Below are 16,360 nucleotides of genomic sequence, written 5' to 3'. Positions count from 1 at the left end.
AAGCAACTGTCTTTGTTGCTATGATCGTTCATTCCAGATGGCCACACGTGGTAGATGCTGGATCATGCATTATTCACATGCATCCTATTACCTTAGCAATCATCCTTTCTAACTGCTATTTTTTTTTTTTTTCTGCATGCAACGTGAAAACTTCTCCAGGGCATATAGATGGAAACAGCTTTGTGTGTTGTCTCTCACGATAATACGAGAGACGTCACTTTTGCTTCTACAGGTAATAAGGAGATGCCAGGCTCTAGCTGTTCAAGAGAAGCACTCGTCATTCGAGGGTTTTCAAACAACCAATGTTCTGCCAAATGCATCGCTACCAAACAGGACCTTTGTTGGTGTTGGTGTGCTTTGTGAATGCTCAATGGCAGCTGAATAAACAAGTTACAAAGGGGATTCTAAAAGTGGTTTGCTTCCAACTACCTACTTAAATTCATTTGCTGGTGGGAGGGGAAGGGCTGCTGCTAAAGGTTGGTCGGTTTGCTGCCGTCATTGGATAGTGATAAACCTGTTAAATTTTATATTGTTTCAAAATCTGCATATATGTTACTGAAAGATGTGGATGGAACTAGAGGGTATTATGCTGAGCGAAGTAAGTCAATCAGAGAAAGACAATTATCATATGATCTCTCTGATATGAGGAATTTGAGAGGCAGGGCACAGGGGTCGTGGTGGATAGGGAGGGAAAAATGAAACAAGATGGGATCGGGAGGAGGACAAACCATAAGAGACTCTTAATCTCAGGAAACAAACTCAGGGTTGCTGGGGGGGGTGAGAGGGGTTAGGGATAGGGTGGCTGGGTTAATGGCACTGGGGAGGGTGTGTGCTATGGTGAGTGCTGTGAATTGTGTAAGACTGATGATTCACAGACCTGTACCCCTAGGGCAAATAATACATTATATATTAACAATAATAATAAAAGAACCTATAGGAATATTTAACATTTTTAAGATGACAAGTTTGTATATATTACCCTAGGTATTTCATTAACAATTTCTATCATCATCTCATAAGAGGGGATTCATAAATATGTCTCATGGATTAACCAAGAGGAAACTCTGCAACAGTATCAAAGAAAATAAAATGAAAACCATACGTGGGGCACACAGCAACAGCTGTTTGCCTACCTCACATTTGTCTTTCCATTTGTAGGATTTTTTTTGTAGGGTCAGCTAAAAATGCTATTGGGGGTCAGGGTGATCACTTTCAGTGAATGGAACAGAGGTGAAAGTATGCTGGACATTTCTGGGAAAGTTGTCTTTTTTTCTTTTTCCTACCTCGAATGCTAATATAGAGGCTGGAGGCAAAGCGGCCATGGAGGAAAGTCACACACTAAGGATGGAAAGGCAAAAAGAGCTGGGACCTGGGACACTGGCCGCTTTGGGAGGATGTGTTTTTCAGCTTGGGGGAGGTAAGGAAGGCCTGTCTGCTGGTTTAAAGTCTGAATTGAGAACTGAAGGAAATGAGGCATTGCTGCTGAGTCCTTTGGAATGAGCCTCTGTGTTCCTGGGGTCGGCGTGGCTGCCAGAGAGGAAGTGGGGGCCACCAGGGGAAGCCAAGGTCTATGCTAAGGGTTGGGGGTTTCATGCTGGTTACAATAAGGATCCACTGAAGGGTTTCAAGCAGCAGTGACATGATGTGATTTTTCACTTCAGAGAGATGTCTGTGGCTTCTCCGAGGAAGGCCTGAGTAGGGGAAAGGAAGAGTGAAGGCAGAGATTCCTTACGAGAAGGCTGCAGTAAGGATCCCGTGTGAGAGACCTGAAGACTGGACTTGTAGCTGTAGTGGCGGGTAGGAGTGGGGAGACCGAGGATGTTACAGAAGCCGAGACCTCAGTACAACTTACTGATGGAGGAGACATCGAGAGAAGGAGAGGGATCTAAAGGAATCCTAGGTTTTGGCCTGAGCAGCTGATAGACAGGATAACCTTCACTGAGGCAGGGAATACTTCAGGTGAGTACATCTGGGGGTAAAAATGTACAGTTCTGTTTTGGCCATGTTACCCTGGAAACTTACAAGTGGTGAGGCTGGGTAGACAGATGACCCAGAGAGCTTCTGAAGAAAGTTGGTCATGTAACCCAGTCACCATTGCCAGAGACAAGTGGACTTGAGTGGACTTGATCTTATGACCCTGAGATCATGACCTGGGCTGAAATTGAGAACCAGATGCTTAACCAACTGAGTCACCCAGATGCCCCAGTTCTGGAAGATCCTCAAAGCCAGGATGTAGCCTAGCATTAAAGTCTGGCTCAAAGAGGCCAATAGTAACAATGGACTCAATCCACTCCCCTCTTTTTCAGAGTTTGAATACACAACCCATAAAGAATGCATGTAGTTGATTGGAGGAGCTCTATCTTATGGAGAGAAGATACAAGGGAAGCCACGGGGCAGCAGGAATCATGAGACTGGACAACAGAGAATTACTGGTTAGAGATACAAACCACAGAACAGAGGACCAGAGCAGGGAGCAACAGAAAATTCTGTGAGCAGAGCGGTTCCATGCCCTCAACAACCTTCTTGTTCTAAAAACCCTGCCATTTTCTACACAGCCAAACTATGTGTGGTTCACACCATTTCTTCAAATAGTTCTGTTCTTTTCTCTTTATTTTCCTTCTGCTATTGCCCTAGGCATTGGATATACTGTTCTGTTCTTTACAGTCTTCTTATTTTTCAGTTTTAGAAGTTCTTTTTTCTTTCTTTCTCTTTCTCTCTTTCTTTTCCTCCCCTCCTTCCTTTCTTCCCTCCTTCCTTCCTTTCTTCTCTCCCTTCCTTTTTAAAAGATTTATTTATTTGACAGAGAGTGGGGGAGGAGCAGAAGGAGAGGAAGAGGGAGAGAATCTTAAGCAGACTCCTTGCTGAGCGTGAAGCCTGACATGGGACTTGATCTCACAACCCTGAGATCATGACCTGAGCCAAAACTGAGATGCTTAACCAAGTGAGTCACTGAGGCACCCCAGTTGTGGAACTTCCTGAGGACATATCCTTGAGCTCAAAAAGGGAACTGTGTCCAGCTCAGCAAAGGCCTTCTTCATTTGTTAGTGATTTTGATCTCTAGCATTTCTTTGATCGTTACTTAGGATTTCCATCTCAGCTTATACTCCCTCTGTTTCTGTACACCATCTACTTTACCCATTAGAGCCTGCAGCATATTAAAGTTGTTTTTAAATTCCTGGTCTGATTGTTCCAACATCCCTGCCATATCTGAGTCTGGTTCTGATGCTTGCTCTGTCTTTTCAAACTGTGGGGGCACCTGGGTTGCTCAGTGGGTTAAGCCGCTGCCTTTGGCTCAGGTCATGATCTCAGGGTCCTGAGATCGAGCCCTACATTGGGCTCCCTGCTCTGCAGGGAGCCTGCTTCCCCGCTTCTCTCTGCCTTTCTGCCTACTTGTGATCTTCTACCTCTCTGTCACATTATAAAATAAATAAATAAATAAATAAACAAACTGTGTTTTTTGTCTTTTGGTATGCTCTGTAATTTTTGTTGAAACTCAAGCATGATGTATTAGGCAAAAGGAACCATTCTATAGTCTTATGGGGAAGCATTCTATAGTCTTATGCTTAGGTCTCAGCCTCTTCAGGAGCCTGTGCCACTGGGCTGGGAGCCTCACAAATGCTTTGCAGTCTCCCTTCTCCCCTGTCCCCTGCTGCCCTCAGCTAGGACAGGGCGGCTACAGTGGGCAAGAGTTGGGTATTTCCTTTTCCCCAGCTGGTTAGGCTCTGATAACACTCTCATAGGTTAGGGCCTGGTAAAAATAGCCTCTTTGAGGTCAGACCTTGTTAGGAAGAACAGAGCTGTGGCATATTTCAAAATGGTTCCTCTCCCCCTTCTCCCCTGCTGGGAGCATAAGGGAATTCTTCTCCAATGTCACTGTGAGGGTCTGGTAGGGCTTCTGGAGGCAAAACTCACAAAAGTGTCCCCCACCTCCCATGACTGTTTCTCCAAGCTTGGGGTCCTGTGACCTCCCTTCTCCAGTGGATTCCAAAATTTTTAGTTTGGTTTTAGTTTGGTCAGTTTCCCAGTTGTTAAGATGGAGGGATGACTTCCAAGCTCCTTAGGTGCAATATTGGACACTGGAACCTGTGGTTCAAACCATTTCTGATCCTGCTCACTCCCCATCTATCCATCTAATACATCAACCATTCTTTGACACATCTGAGCCCAACATGCCCAGGCCATTGTCTTTTCTACTCTTTAGAAGTCTTGTCCTTGTCCCCTCCGAGAGGTGATACCAGAGGGCTGTGCTTAAGTCACTGACTGATGCAGCAGCTAACCCTCAGAGGGGGCTGATTAAGACACTGGAGTTTTCAGACAGAGTTTCATTAATTAAAATATCACCAAAACATTGTCTAAAATTCTATAAACAATCCAAAGTACTTTGAAAACTGCATTTATTAGCCACAGTTACTGTACCTGCTGTCTCTCTCTGGAATTTCCTTTATAGCGATTCTGACTTGGTTGCTCAGGTCTCGGCCAGCGTAGACGATCCCGTAAGTGCCTTTCCCTAAAACGACTCTGTCACCATTCTCGTCATATTCGTAGTCATACTTCAAAAAAAAAGGAAAAAAAATGGGGGGAACAGAAGTTAAAACATGAGCTGCATTCCACATTTTCAACATCAACCTTTTCCAAGAGCATTTTCCCTTATTTTATCAAATGGCTTTAGCAAGCAAAACATGATGAAGCTCTGAGCTGCAGCTCCAAGAGCCAAACACTGGACCGTCTCAACACAGAGCAGAGCGTGTGTTCAACGTTCTCACAGTCGCTATGAACACAGTAGGGACTACGTATTCAAATCCAGAAAAGTGCTTCCTCCAAAGCCCACTTGTATTCTTTTATCCACGAACTCCTGTTTTTCATAGATCCAGGCGATGAGTATGATTTTAGCAATAATGTCTATCAAGATCTGTAACAGCTAATTGATCTTTCTTTTATTTCTCAGTTTTTGATACTGTCCAAGTATTTCATACTCTGCCAAGAGAATAAAGCCACTGAAAAGAAAAGGCTTTGGGTAAGAAGAAAATCTGCTTTGACAATGATAAAATAAGGATTATTTTCCCTTCACCCTCAATTCCCAAGACCAAAATACATTTTGAAAATGATACCAGTTTCATTAATCCACTCATTTGTTTTTTGTTTCTATATTATTATTTCTTCTCTAATCTTTATTGTTTCCCCTTTTCTGGTGGCTTTAGGCTTTATTTGCTATGCCTTTCCTTTTCTTTCTTTTTTTTTTTTTAAAGATTTTATTTATTTATTTGACAGACAGAGATCAAAAGTAGTAAGAGAGGTAGGTAGAGAGAGAAAGAGGAAGCAGACTCCCTGATGAGCAGAGAAACCGATGCAGGGCTTGATCCCAGGACCCTGGGATCATGACCTGAGCCGAAGGCAGAGGCTTTAACCCACTGAGCCACCCAGTTGCCCCTGTTGTGCCTTTTCAAGCTCCTTTCAGTATAAGGTTAGGTTATATATTTGAGATTTTCTTGCTTCTTGAGGTAGGCCTGTATTGCAACACACTTCTCTCTTAGAACAATACCGGAGGCATTACAATTCCAGGTTTTAAGCTATATAAGAAAGCTGTAGTCATGAAGACAGTATGGTATTGGCACAAAAACAGACACATAGGTCAGTGGAACAGAATAGAGAACCCAGTAATGGACCCACAACTATATGGTCAATTGATCTGCAACAGAGCAGAAAAGAATGTCCAGTGGGAAAAAGTCTCTTCAACAAATGGTGATAAGAAAAATGGATAGCCACATGCAGAAGAATGAAACTGGACCACTTTCTAACACCAAACACAAAAATAAATTCAAAATAAATGAAAGACCTAAACGTGAAACAGGAAACTATTAAAATTGTAGAGAAGAATATGAGAAACCTCTTTGACAGGCCGGAGTAATTTCTTTCTAGACACATTGCTAGGAGGCAAGGGAAACAAAAGCAAAAATGAACTACTGGGACTTCCTCATGATAAAAAGCTTCTGTGGGTGCCTGGGTGGCTCAGTGGGTTAAGCCTCTGCCTTTGGCTCAGGTCATGATCTCAGGGTCCTGGGATTGAGCCCCACATTGGGCTCTCTGCTTAGCAGGGAGCCTGCTTCCCTCTCTCTCTCTGCCTGCCTCTCTGCCTACTTGTGATCTCTCTCTCTCTCTCTCTCTCTGTCAAATAATAATAATAAAAAAGAGAAAAACCTTCTGTATAGTGAAGGAAACAATCAACAAAACTAAATGGCAGTCTACAGAATAAGAGAAGATATTTGCAAATGACATATCTGATAAAGGATTAGTATCTAAAATATATAAAGAATTTACACAACTCAACCCCCCAAAACAAATAATTCAGTTAAAAAATGGGCAGAGGACATGAATAGACACTTTTCCAAAAAAGACATCCAGATGGCTAACAGACACGTGAAAAGATGCTCAACATCACTCATCATCAGGGAAATGCAAATCAAAACCATAATGAGACACCATTTCACACTTCTTAGAACAGCTAAAATTAACAACGTAAGAAACAACAGGTGGCAAGGGTGCAAAGAAAGGGGAATACTCTTGCACTATTGGTGGGAATGTAAACTCATGTAGCCACTCCGGAGAACAGTATGGAGGGTCCTCAGAAGTCAAAAACAGAACTTCCCTATGATCCAGCAATTGCACTACAGGTATTTACCCAAAGGATACACAAAAAAAGATTCAAAGGGGTACATGCACCCTGATGTTTACAGCAGCATTATCAATAATAGCCAAACTATGGAGAGAGCCCAAATGTCCATCGACTATTTAATGGGTAAAGAAGGTGTGGTACATGTTTGTGCGAATGGAATATTACTCAGCCATCATAAATGAAATCTTGCCATTTGCAATGATGCGGATGAAGCTAGAGTATACTATGCTAAGTAAAATAAGCCAGCCAGTGAAAGACAAATACATATGATCTCACTCAGATGTATAATTTAAGAAAGAAAATATATGAACTTATGGGAAAGGGAGGGGAAGAGAGGGAAACAAACCATAAGAGACTCTTAATGATGGAGAACAAATGGAGGGTTGATGGAAGGAGTTGAGTGGGGGATGGGCTATATGGGTGATGGGTATTAAAGAGGGTACTTGTGATGGACACTGGGGGTTGTATTTAAATGATGAACCACTAAATTGTACTCCTGAAACAAATATTGCTCTATATGTTAACTAAAATGTAATTTAAAAAAAATGAAAATAGGAGGAAAATTTTAATCTTTGATGTAAAAGGAAATATCTACAGACCTAAACCCCAAGCTGTCAAGCGTCTCAGTCAAATATGGAAAACTGATCAAAATAAAAGGGGTTTAGAGAGTATTTGGCAGAGACCTCCTGGGATGTGCAGGAGTAATCCAAAAAGACCGATTTTTGATGTCAGACTGGAACTACCAGGTCAAGCCCAAGTCTCTGCAGAAACCGAGTGTAAAACTACACACAACAGGAGATGAGCTCTTTCTATTGCCTACATTTTTCTGTAGCGCAAAGCAGGCAGTCCATTGCTGGATTTAACTCACAGGAGGGTTTGAGTTGCATTAAAAATTTTTAAAAAAAAATTAAAAAAAAGATTTTATTTATTTGACAGAAAGGGACAGCGAGAGTGGGAGACAGGGGGAGTGGGAGAGAGAGCAGCAGGCTTCCAGCTGAGCAGGAAGCCTGATGCATGGCTCTATCCCAGGAACCTGGGATCATGACCTGAGCCGAAGGCTGCTGCTTAACCAACTGAGCCACCCAGGTGCTCCTTGCTAATGTTTTATTGAGGATTGCTGCATCTATGTTCATCAGATATTTGCCTTAAGTTCCGGTCCCTCCCTCCCTCCCTTCGTCCCTTCCCCCTCCACCTCTCCTCTCCCCTTCCTTCTTTTCTTCCTTTCTTCCCTCTTCTTTCAAGTGTCTTTATCTGGTTTTGGTATCAGGGTAATGCTTACCTCATAGAATGAGTTGGAAACTTTCCTTCCCCTCCCCAACCCCTCCTTTTTTGGACAATAATTTGAGAAGAATAGGTAATACCTTCTCTTTAATGCTTGGCAGAATCCACCGGTGAAATGGTTTGGCGGTGGGCTTTTTAAAGTTTTTTGAGACTTTTTGATTACTGACTCAATTTCATTGCTAGTAATTGGTCTGTTTAAATTTCCTATTTCTTCCTGATTCAGTTTTGAAAGGTTTTCTGTTTCTAGGAACTTACTCATTTTTTCCGAGGTTGTCCAATTTGTTGGCATATAGTTGTTCATAATATTCTCTTATAATCTTTCGTAGTTCTGTGGTATCAGTTATTTCTCCTCCTTCATTTCTGATTTATTCTATTCCTTTTTCTTTGTTCTTTTTTTCCCCTTTTCTTTTCTCTTTCTTCCTTTAATGAGTCTTGCTAAAAATTTATCAATTTTCTTGATCTTTTCAAAGAATCAGCTCCTGGTTTCACTGATTTTTCCTATCATTTTTTTTTTTTTTTAGTCTCCATTTAATTTCTTTCTGTTCTAATATTTATTATTTCCTCTTTCTACTGGTATTGGGCTTGATTTCTTTTTTTCTAGTTCTTTTAAGTATAAGGGTAGGTTGTTTATTTGAGATATTTTTGCTTCTTGAGGTAGGCCTGGATTGCTACAATCTTCCCTCCCAGAACAGCTTTTGCTGCATCCCAAAGATTTTGGACTGTTTTATTTTCATTTTCATTTGTCTCCATGCATTTTAAAATTGTCTCTCCAATTTTTTAAAAAAAATTTTTATTAACATGTCATGTATTATTAGCCCCAGAGGTACAGGTCTGTGAATCGCTAGGTTTACACACTTCACAGCACTCACCATAGCACACACCCTCCCCAATGTCCATAACACAGCCACCCTATCCTTCCCCCACCACTCCCCACCAGTCTCTTCAATTTCTTGATTGAGCCCTTATTGTTCAGTGGCATGTTATTTAACTTCCATGTACTTGTGTTCTTTCCAGAATTTTTCATGTGATTGATTTCTAGCTTCAAAACATTGTGGTCAGAAACGATGCATGATATGATTTCAATCTTTTTGAATTGATTGAGACTTGTTTTGTGGCTTAATGTGATCTATTCTGGAGAATGTTCTATACGCACTTCAAAAAATAAGAATTCCACGTTTTTGCGATGGGATGTTCTAAATATAATATATGTTAGGTCCATTTGGTCCGATGTCTCATGCAAAGCCACTGGGTCCTTGTTGATTTTCTGTCTTGATGATTTATCCACTTAAGTAAGTGGGGGATTAAAGTTCCCTACTATTATTGTATCAAGTTCTTCCTTTATGTCTGTTATTAGCTGCTTTATGTATTTGGGTGCTCCAGTATTGGGTTCATAAATATATGCAATTTTACAACCTCTTGTTGGACTGCTACCTTTATCATTATGTAGTATCCTTTTTTTTGTCTCCTTAGTGTTTATTTTAGTCTCTTTTGTTCAATATAAATATTGCTATCCCAGGTTTCTCTTTGGTTCAATTTGCATAGTGGATGTGTCTTTCTATCCCCTCATTTTCAATCTGCAGGTGTCTTTAGGTCTGAAGTGAATCTCTGGTAAGCAGCACGTAGACGGGTCTTGCTTTTTTATACAGTCAACCTATGTCTTTTGCTTGGAGCATTTAGTTCATTTATATTCAAAGTAATTTTTGAGCTATGTAATTACTGCCATTTTGTTACTTGTTTTATGGTTGTTTTTGTAGTTCTCTGTCCCTTTCTTCTTTTGTACTCTTCCCCTGTGGTTTGATAGCCTTCTTTAGCGATATGCTTGGGTTTCTTTCTCTATATTGTTTGTGTATCTACAGCATGTTTTTGATTTGTGGTTGCCATTAAGTTCATACATACCATCTTATGCACATAGCAATCTATATTATCCACGAAAACAGAAAGTGGGTTCTGGTACTGGCAATATGGCAGACTTGGTATTTAGAAGACTTCCTGCTAAAAACCCCTCTGTAAAATAAAACAGACACACTTTTTCTTTCTTTCTTTCTTTCTTTCTTTCTTTTTTTTTTTTTTTTTAGAGGGATTGAGAGAGACAGCAAGCACTCAAATGGCAAGGGAATGGCACGGGGAGTGGGAGAGAGAGAATCTTAAGCAGGCTCCATGCTTAGTGTGAAGCCTGATTCAGGGCTTGATCTCAGGAGCCTGAGATCATGACCTGAGTTAAAATCAAGAGTTGGACACTTGACCAACTGAGGTACCCATACAACCCCAAATAGACACACTTTTAAATGCCCAGCAGGGCTTACAAAAAAGTAAAGGCTGCCAGGATCTAGAAATAAAGAGAAAGTGGACCACTTGAGAGTAATCATAACTGATGTTCCTGCAGCCCAAGGTGTGGGGATGAAGGCTGGGCTTTCAGTCTCATTAATCTTGGGCAGGGATTGGCAAATGTTGTCTCCAAAGAGTCAGATATTGAATACTTTAAGATTTGTGAGCCATATGATCTCTGTGGCAACTTCCTAACTCTGCCATGTAGCACGAGCTCAGTCAATATATAAACAGATGGGCATGTTTATATATGTTTATGTTTATATCCAGTATGTTTTTATGTTTATATGTTTACTGGATATGCTTATATCCAGTAAAACTTCATTTACTAAAGGTAGTGGCAGGCTGGATTTGACCTTTGGGCTATAGTCTGTCAACCCCTTTTCTAGTGCTTTTGTCTTAATGCCCATGAAGGGATATGAAACAGGGCCTTGTGCCTATACCAGGTGAAGAGCTGGGCCCTTGAAATCAAGGGTTCTTGAAGGACTGTAACTTGATGAAAGGGTAGATTAGAATAAAGTCAGCCCACTTGCTCACTTGGCCACTGCAGTGGGAAACAAAAATACAGCTCATCTGTCTTAAACTAAGCTCTAGGTGGAAAAAAAAACAATACTTTCTGAATACTTTGAACCACAGGCTGATTCTCATGCTGGTTTAGTTAAAATTTACACTTATTAGGATACCATAATTGGTCTTGAGCTTTGGACATCCCTGGAGTGCTAGCAAAAACAAAGCAAAAACATTTTAAAGAGAGATTCCCTTAAGATGGACTATATACATATATTTTTATCCCCAGGTCTGTGAATCACCAGGTTTACACACTTCACAGCACTCACCAAATCACATACCCTCCCCAATGTCCATAATCCCACCCCCTTCTCCCCAACCCCCTCCCCCCGGCAACCCTCAGTTTGTTTTGTGAGATTAAGAGTCACTTATGGTTTGTCTCCCTCCCAATCCCATGTTTATAAAAAATAAAAAAAAAAAAAAAAAAAAATTAATTCATTAAAAAAAAAAAAAAAAAAAAGATGGACTATAAAGGATTTGCACTCATAATACATCATTGAAATTGAGCTCACAACCCCAAATTTTAAAACATATAAGGAAATAATTCACTGCCCGTGAGTTAGCAGATTTGACAAATATCAGTCTTCCTAAACTTCATAAAGTAAATGACACAAAAACTTCAAAATAAGTACATTTAACATAGAGATATAAAACAAGAAATCAAAAAGCAGGAAAAAAGGATAAGACATTCTAAAAAAGGCCAGGCAGGTCTGAGACAGAACCAAAGTTAACTTCCAGAAAGTGAGCCCTAAGTAGGAAAAATAAAAAATATATTCACAAGCAGACATAGTACAGGGAAATTACAAAACGAACAGAAAACAGAAGATCAAAAAGGAAGCAGACATTAAAAAGGACAAATTACCTACAAAGGTAGTAGTCAGATCACTCTGCAAACTCTCCAGGGTACACACACTCGACTTGAGGGACCATAGCCAAGGAAGATGAGGAAAATGTGGTTTTGTCATTACCAGCTTCAGTTTATTTGTTTCCAACAGGTTTCTAAGCACTGACAGAAGGCAATTAGTTGTATTTCCCTGGGGAAAACTATGCCCAATAGCCAACCAGGACTGGATGAGCAATGGCCTCCTTATCATGGACCCTTCTCTGGCTAAGGACAGACACCATGCTCTGGAAGGGACACATCTAACCTTTCCACTGGCAACACTGTACCCAACGTACATAAAAGAATACTCCTGTTCTGGATGTCTCATGTAAGGCTGAAGACTGTCCTAGTCCAGAGCAGAACATCAGGCATGTTTTCAGGGTGAGGGAATAGGGAGCAGGAATCATTCAGCCATTTCCTCAGACTAGAAGATAACATGGGGCTCCAGCAAAGTGGCAGCAAAAATTGTCAAAAAATTCCACCAGAAAGAGCCTAAGACTCCACACCCAATTCCTGTGGCCCAGACTTCCACCGTGCTGTGCCACACATGCTGAAAATCTACCAGACAGGACCCAGGTCAGCAGAAGGCAGGGCAGGGACCATCACCAAAGGTGCTTATCTTTGCTAGTGTGCCTTACCAAGGGTAGAGAAACCTGCACACTGAAACCTAGTATACCTTACATTATTATAATGCTTTATAATTTAAAAGAAAAAAAAAACTGTTCATAACCTATCTCATTTGATGGTCACAATAAACCTGTGTCATACTATGATTAGCTTTAACTTACAGATGATCAGAAATATCTTTTCCAGTGAATCAATCAGAGCTGTCGTTTATACCCAGCTCATGATTCCTGATTCAGTGTTCTTATCACTACTATTGTTGTAGGGATATTCTTACTTTGTTTCCAAACACCATTACGATAAAAGCATTCTAGTGTGTCATGAATATTCACGGGAACATTCATTCTCTTATTTAAACAGATATCTGGGAGACAGCTGGTGCCCGCCTGAGACTCCATTCTTGCCTTTCCCTTACTCCCCATATCTGCTATACTAATTCTACAGACTCTTAACTGGCTTTCCCTTTTCCCCTCCTCTCATGTTGGCTGTTCCCTGATCTTTAAGATGGCAGTGAATTTTCCAAAGTCCAAACTTCCAAAGTGAGCTGTCCATGTCTGTACCACTGCCTCTGCTTTACTAAAAGGTTTCTCATTACTTTCAGAATCAAAGCCAAACTCCTCAGCACAGGATAAATGCCCTTTGGCTTCTTTGTGCTGCCTCTGTGCCCAACCTTCTTTCTCAACAACCTCCTTCAAAATCTCTCAGTGACGTTCCTGAGATCTTTGTGCCTTTCCACAGGCTGTGTTTTCTACCTAGGTAATTCTGCCTCGTCTTTCAAAACCAAGCTGGAAGAGGCTTTCCCCAACTACCCCCCTGACCCTCAAGAGCTGAGTTACTTTCTGGTCTGATGCGCTTCCAAGGCTTTCTGTCCTTACTCATACTTTGGTAACCCTTCCTTCTCTTGCTTAGTCTGCATCCCTGTCTGGACTCTGAGCTTTGTGAGAGCTACGATTTATCTTTAATTGCTCTACCTCTAGTCTTGGCAGTATCTGGTTTGCAGATGCTCAGTAATTATTTACTTAACTGATTAATCAGGATATAGAAAACTTGAACAGAATCACTTTTTTTTAAATAAACCGGGTTCCAAAACAAAACATTGAAAATCAGCATCAGTTTATTCTTAGTTGAAAGGAGTTTTGCCACACGGATATTTATACAGTATGGTGAAGAATGTATAAACCTCCATGAGGCTGCCCTAGTTTTAGCTCCCCTCTGGAATCCAAAGCATCAAAAGACTTTTCTCTTTTTAAAAGATTATTTGTTAGGTATGGCAGATGATTCCTGATGAACAAAGTAGTCACAGTAAAAATTGAAAGGGCTTTTCATAAAACCAAAGTGACTGACAACCATTCCAGGGAGTAATTTCTACTTCATTTTAAAAATTTCTTCTTTCTATTCTGACCATATAGACATATAAATTGGAAAGGCAGGTTTGAGGAGACTAGCCTGGTCTATAAGTCAGAAAAAGTAGAACAGAGCTGGCCCTGGAAAGAAAAGGTGTGTTAAATTGGAAACATGGAAAACATAAGGGGTGGAGGAAAGAGTGTTTAAAAAAAAATAAAAGGTAAGAATACACTGCTTATATACTCTGCATTCTATTTCTATTGCCATAGAAATAAGTTAGTGAATTAGATTGTTGCTAAGGGAAACAACTGCATTTTGAAGCAATGATGGGAATACTTCTAGAATCATCCCTCTATTGTTGCCTGCCCAGAACAATCTAAGTCTGGTACTGGAAAGGGAATCAGCGTAGGAAGACAATATTGACAAGGCCAAACAACAAAGTGGTGATTCACTTAGTTCCCGCGCTGTCGAGGGACCTACAGTAACACAGCCAACTTCCAAAGGCCATACACTTCCCTCTGGGGCTTAATTACATTAGGTGAGTGGTCACCTCAAAGACCCAAAGAATAACTTCGTCAATTTTCAGTCTCTATTGCCTTCTTAATATGTAAATGTCAAAAACATTAATAATGATTAGGAACATTAATAAAATGCTAAAAATGCTTAGGTTCAAATAACCAGTTTGATAGATCTCTTCTTCCAAGAGTTTACTCAAATATCACCTTCTCAATGAGCCTTCCCCTGCTTATTGGTCCAAACTTGCATGCTCTGTTACACTGTAACTTTCTGACCCCTTTCCTACTAAATTTTTCTCCTTAACACTGATCATTATCAAACATGTTATGCATTTTACTTATTTATGTTGTTTATTGCTGGTCTTTCACTAGGATGTAAGCTCAGTGAAGGCAGGGATTTTTCTCAAATTTTTCTCTGTTGTATCCCCAGCAGCTAGGATAATGACTACCACATAATAGGTGTGAATAAATATTCATTGAGTGAAGTGAATTTATAACTATCAATGTGGTATAAAGATGAGTTTAAGCTGAAAACATGTGAATCAATAGTGGCTGCATTAAAAACCTTTATCTAAAACCTTTTTGGCTGGCTTAAAGAAAGCCTCCTGAAAATACAGATGCCAAAATCCCCTCTCTGGGAGGTTTAGGACCATTCGTACCTAGATGAGAAATGACATAAACAAAACCTTGCCAAAACGTTCTGTGCCTTCCACTTTTCCCTCATTAATTTCCCACTGCATGCTTTTCCTTAAAGTCCTATGAAGGACTTTTCTCAGGAGGATAAGCAAAGGTAACTCAAGCTAATCAGAAGCCACTTTAAGTGCTCGCATGTATCTGAATAAACCTTGCCTTTTCTCTTGTTAATCTGTCTTTTGTCAGTTAACTTGCAGGCCCCCAATCACTGGACAGTTGATAGAGGAAAAAGTTGTTTTTTTTTTTTTCCTTCCCAACAGAAGGAAAGAATGAGTGACAAACTGGTACTCATATCATACAGCACCGTAAGGGATATATTTTCTTAGTGCAGTAAATGTGGGCGTTGAGCTTCAGATATGTGCAAAAATAGAAATGGGATGTTAAAGACAAACAAACCAACGTGCTGATGATTCCAAATTGATTTCAATGAATTCTAAACCATAATTCACTGTTAATGTTTGTAAAGCAAATCATCAGAAAAGGAAATGGTAAGGTATTCCATCATTCTGCAGGTGTTTACGTCAAAATGTTCCTTTTATCTTGCTTGTCTCCACGCCTCAAGGGGTCAACTTTCTCTTTCTGCACACTAGAAAGTACATGGTGCACACGGGTGCACAGGGCCCGGCACTATGATTGCTTCAGGTTCAGGTCAGCCATGTGCCCATTTTGATGAAACAGTGAGGTACACATGAATATATGAGAAAGAGAGATAAAGAGGAAAAGGGATGGCAGGAGGGAGGGAAAGAGAGAGAGAGAGGCAGAGGTTCGGAGAGGTGGAGTATATGTATGTATTTGGGAGAGGAGCGAGGCGGGAGACACACCATATTTTGTATTGAGGGCCAAAAGGACCTTGGTAGTTTGTGTCTAGCATTTTTTCCTCCAAGGAGATAAAAACAGAAAGAGATGAAAAGAGAATGAGTCAATAATGCCTTGGTTATGATATGCAGCTGGATTATGGTGTTCATTCTTTCACTTACTTAACACTGAACAACTTCCGGGACAGTGTCAGAGCACCTACTCTGTCCCTTCCAATCCATAGCTCTCTCCCCCAGTTTGAGCTTTATCACACACCACCTTCGAGCCCTTCCAAGCCTTCTGATCTAACTGAACTACTTCTGCTTGGATGCCTCATACCATGTGAGACTACATGATTAGAAAGGAAACAGAGCCACAGCCCTGTCCTGGGATGTCCATAGTCTGGCATGGACTACAAAATTACAATGCAGTGAGAAGAAGTGAGGCAGAGGAGGGGCCTGAAATGCTAGGAGAGCAGAGGAAAGTGAAACGCGGTGTTGAGAAATGACACTTGACTTGCATCTCAAAAAATGAGGATGCAGTCACCAGGTGGGACAAAGAAAAGGCATGTGGAGTTGGGCATCTGCGGATCAAGCCCAGGGGCAGAAAACCTTAGTCCTCTGCAAAATGGAAGAGTCTGGCCATCCCAGCCCACAAGGTGGA

The 16,360-nt window shown here is 40.8% G+C and overlaps 1 protein-coding gene across 1 annotated transcript in view; it reads right to left on the bottom strand.

The window, feature by feature from the left end:
• Positions 1-16,360, bottom strand: part of MAP3K5 (mitogen-activated protein kinase kinase kinase 5) — a 202,316-nt gene that overhangs the window by 50,796 nt on the left and 135,160 nt on the right. The window contains exon 15 of the mRNA XM_059177456.1: positions 4,417-4,550. Within this exon, the coding sequence (XP_059033439.1) occupies positions 4,417-4,550 (134 nt within the window). The remainder of the gene's footprint in view (positions 1-4,416; positions 4,551-16,360) is intronic.

The sequence above is a fragment of the Mustela lutreola genome, chromosome 6 (assembly GCF_030435805.1).
Source record: "Mustela lutreola isolate mMusLut2 chromosome 6, mMusLut2.pri, whole genome shotgun sequence".
In the NCBI taxonomy this organism is placed as follows: Eukaryota; Metazoa; Chordata; class Mammalia; order Carnivora; family Mustelidae; genus Mustela; species Mustela lutreola.
The sequence above is the reverse complement of the archived record's forward strand: the minus strand, read 5'-3'. Positions and strand labels throughout refer to the sequence as shown.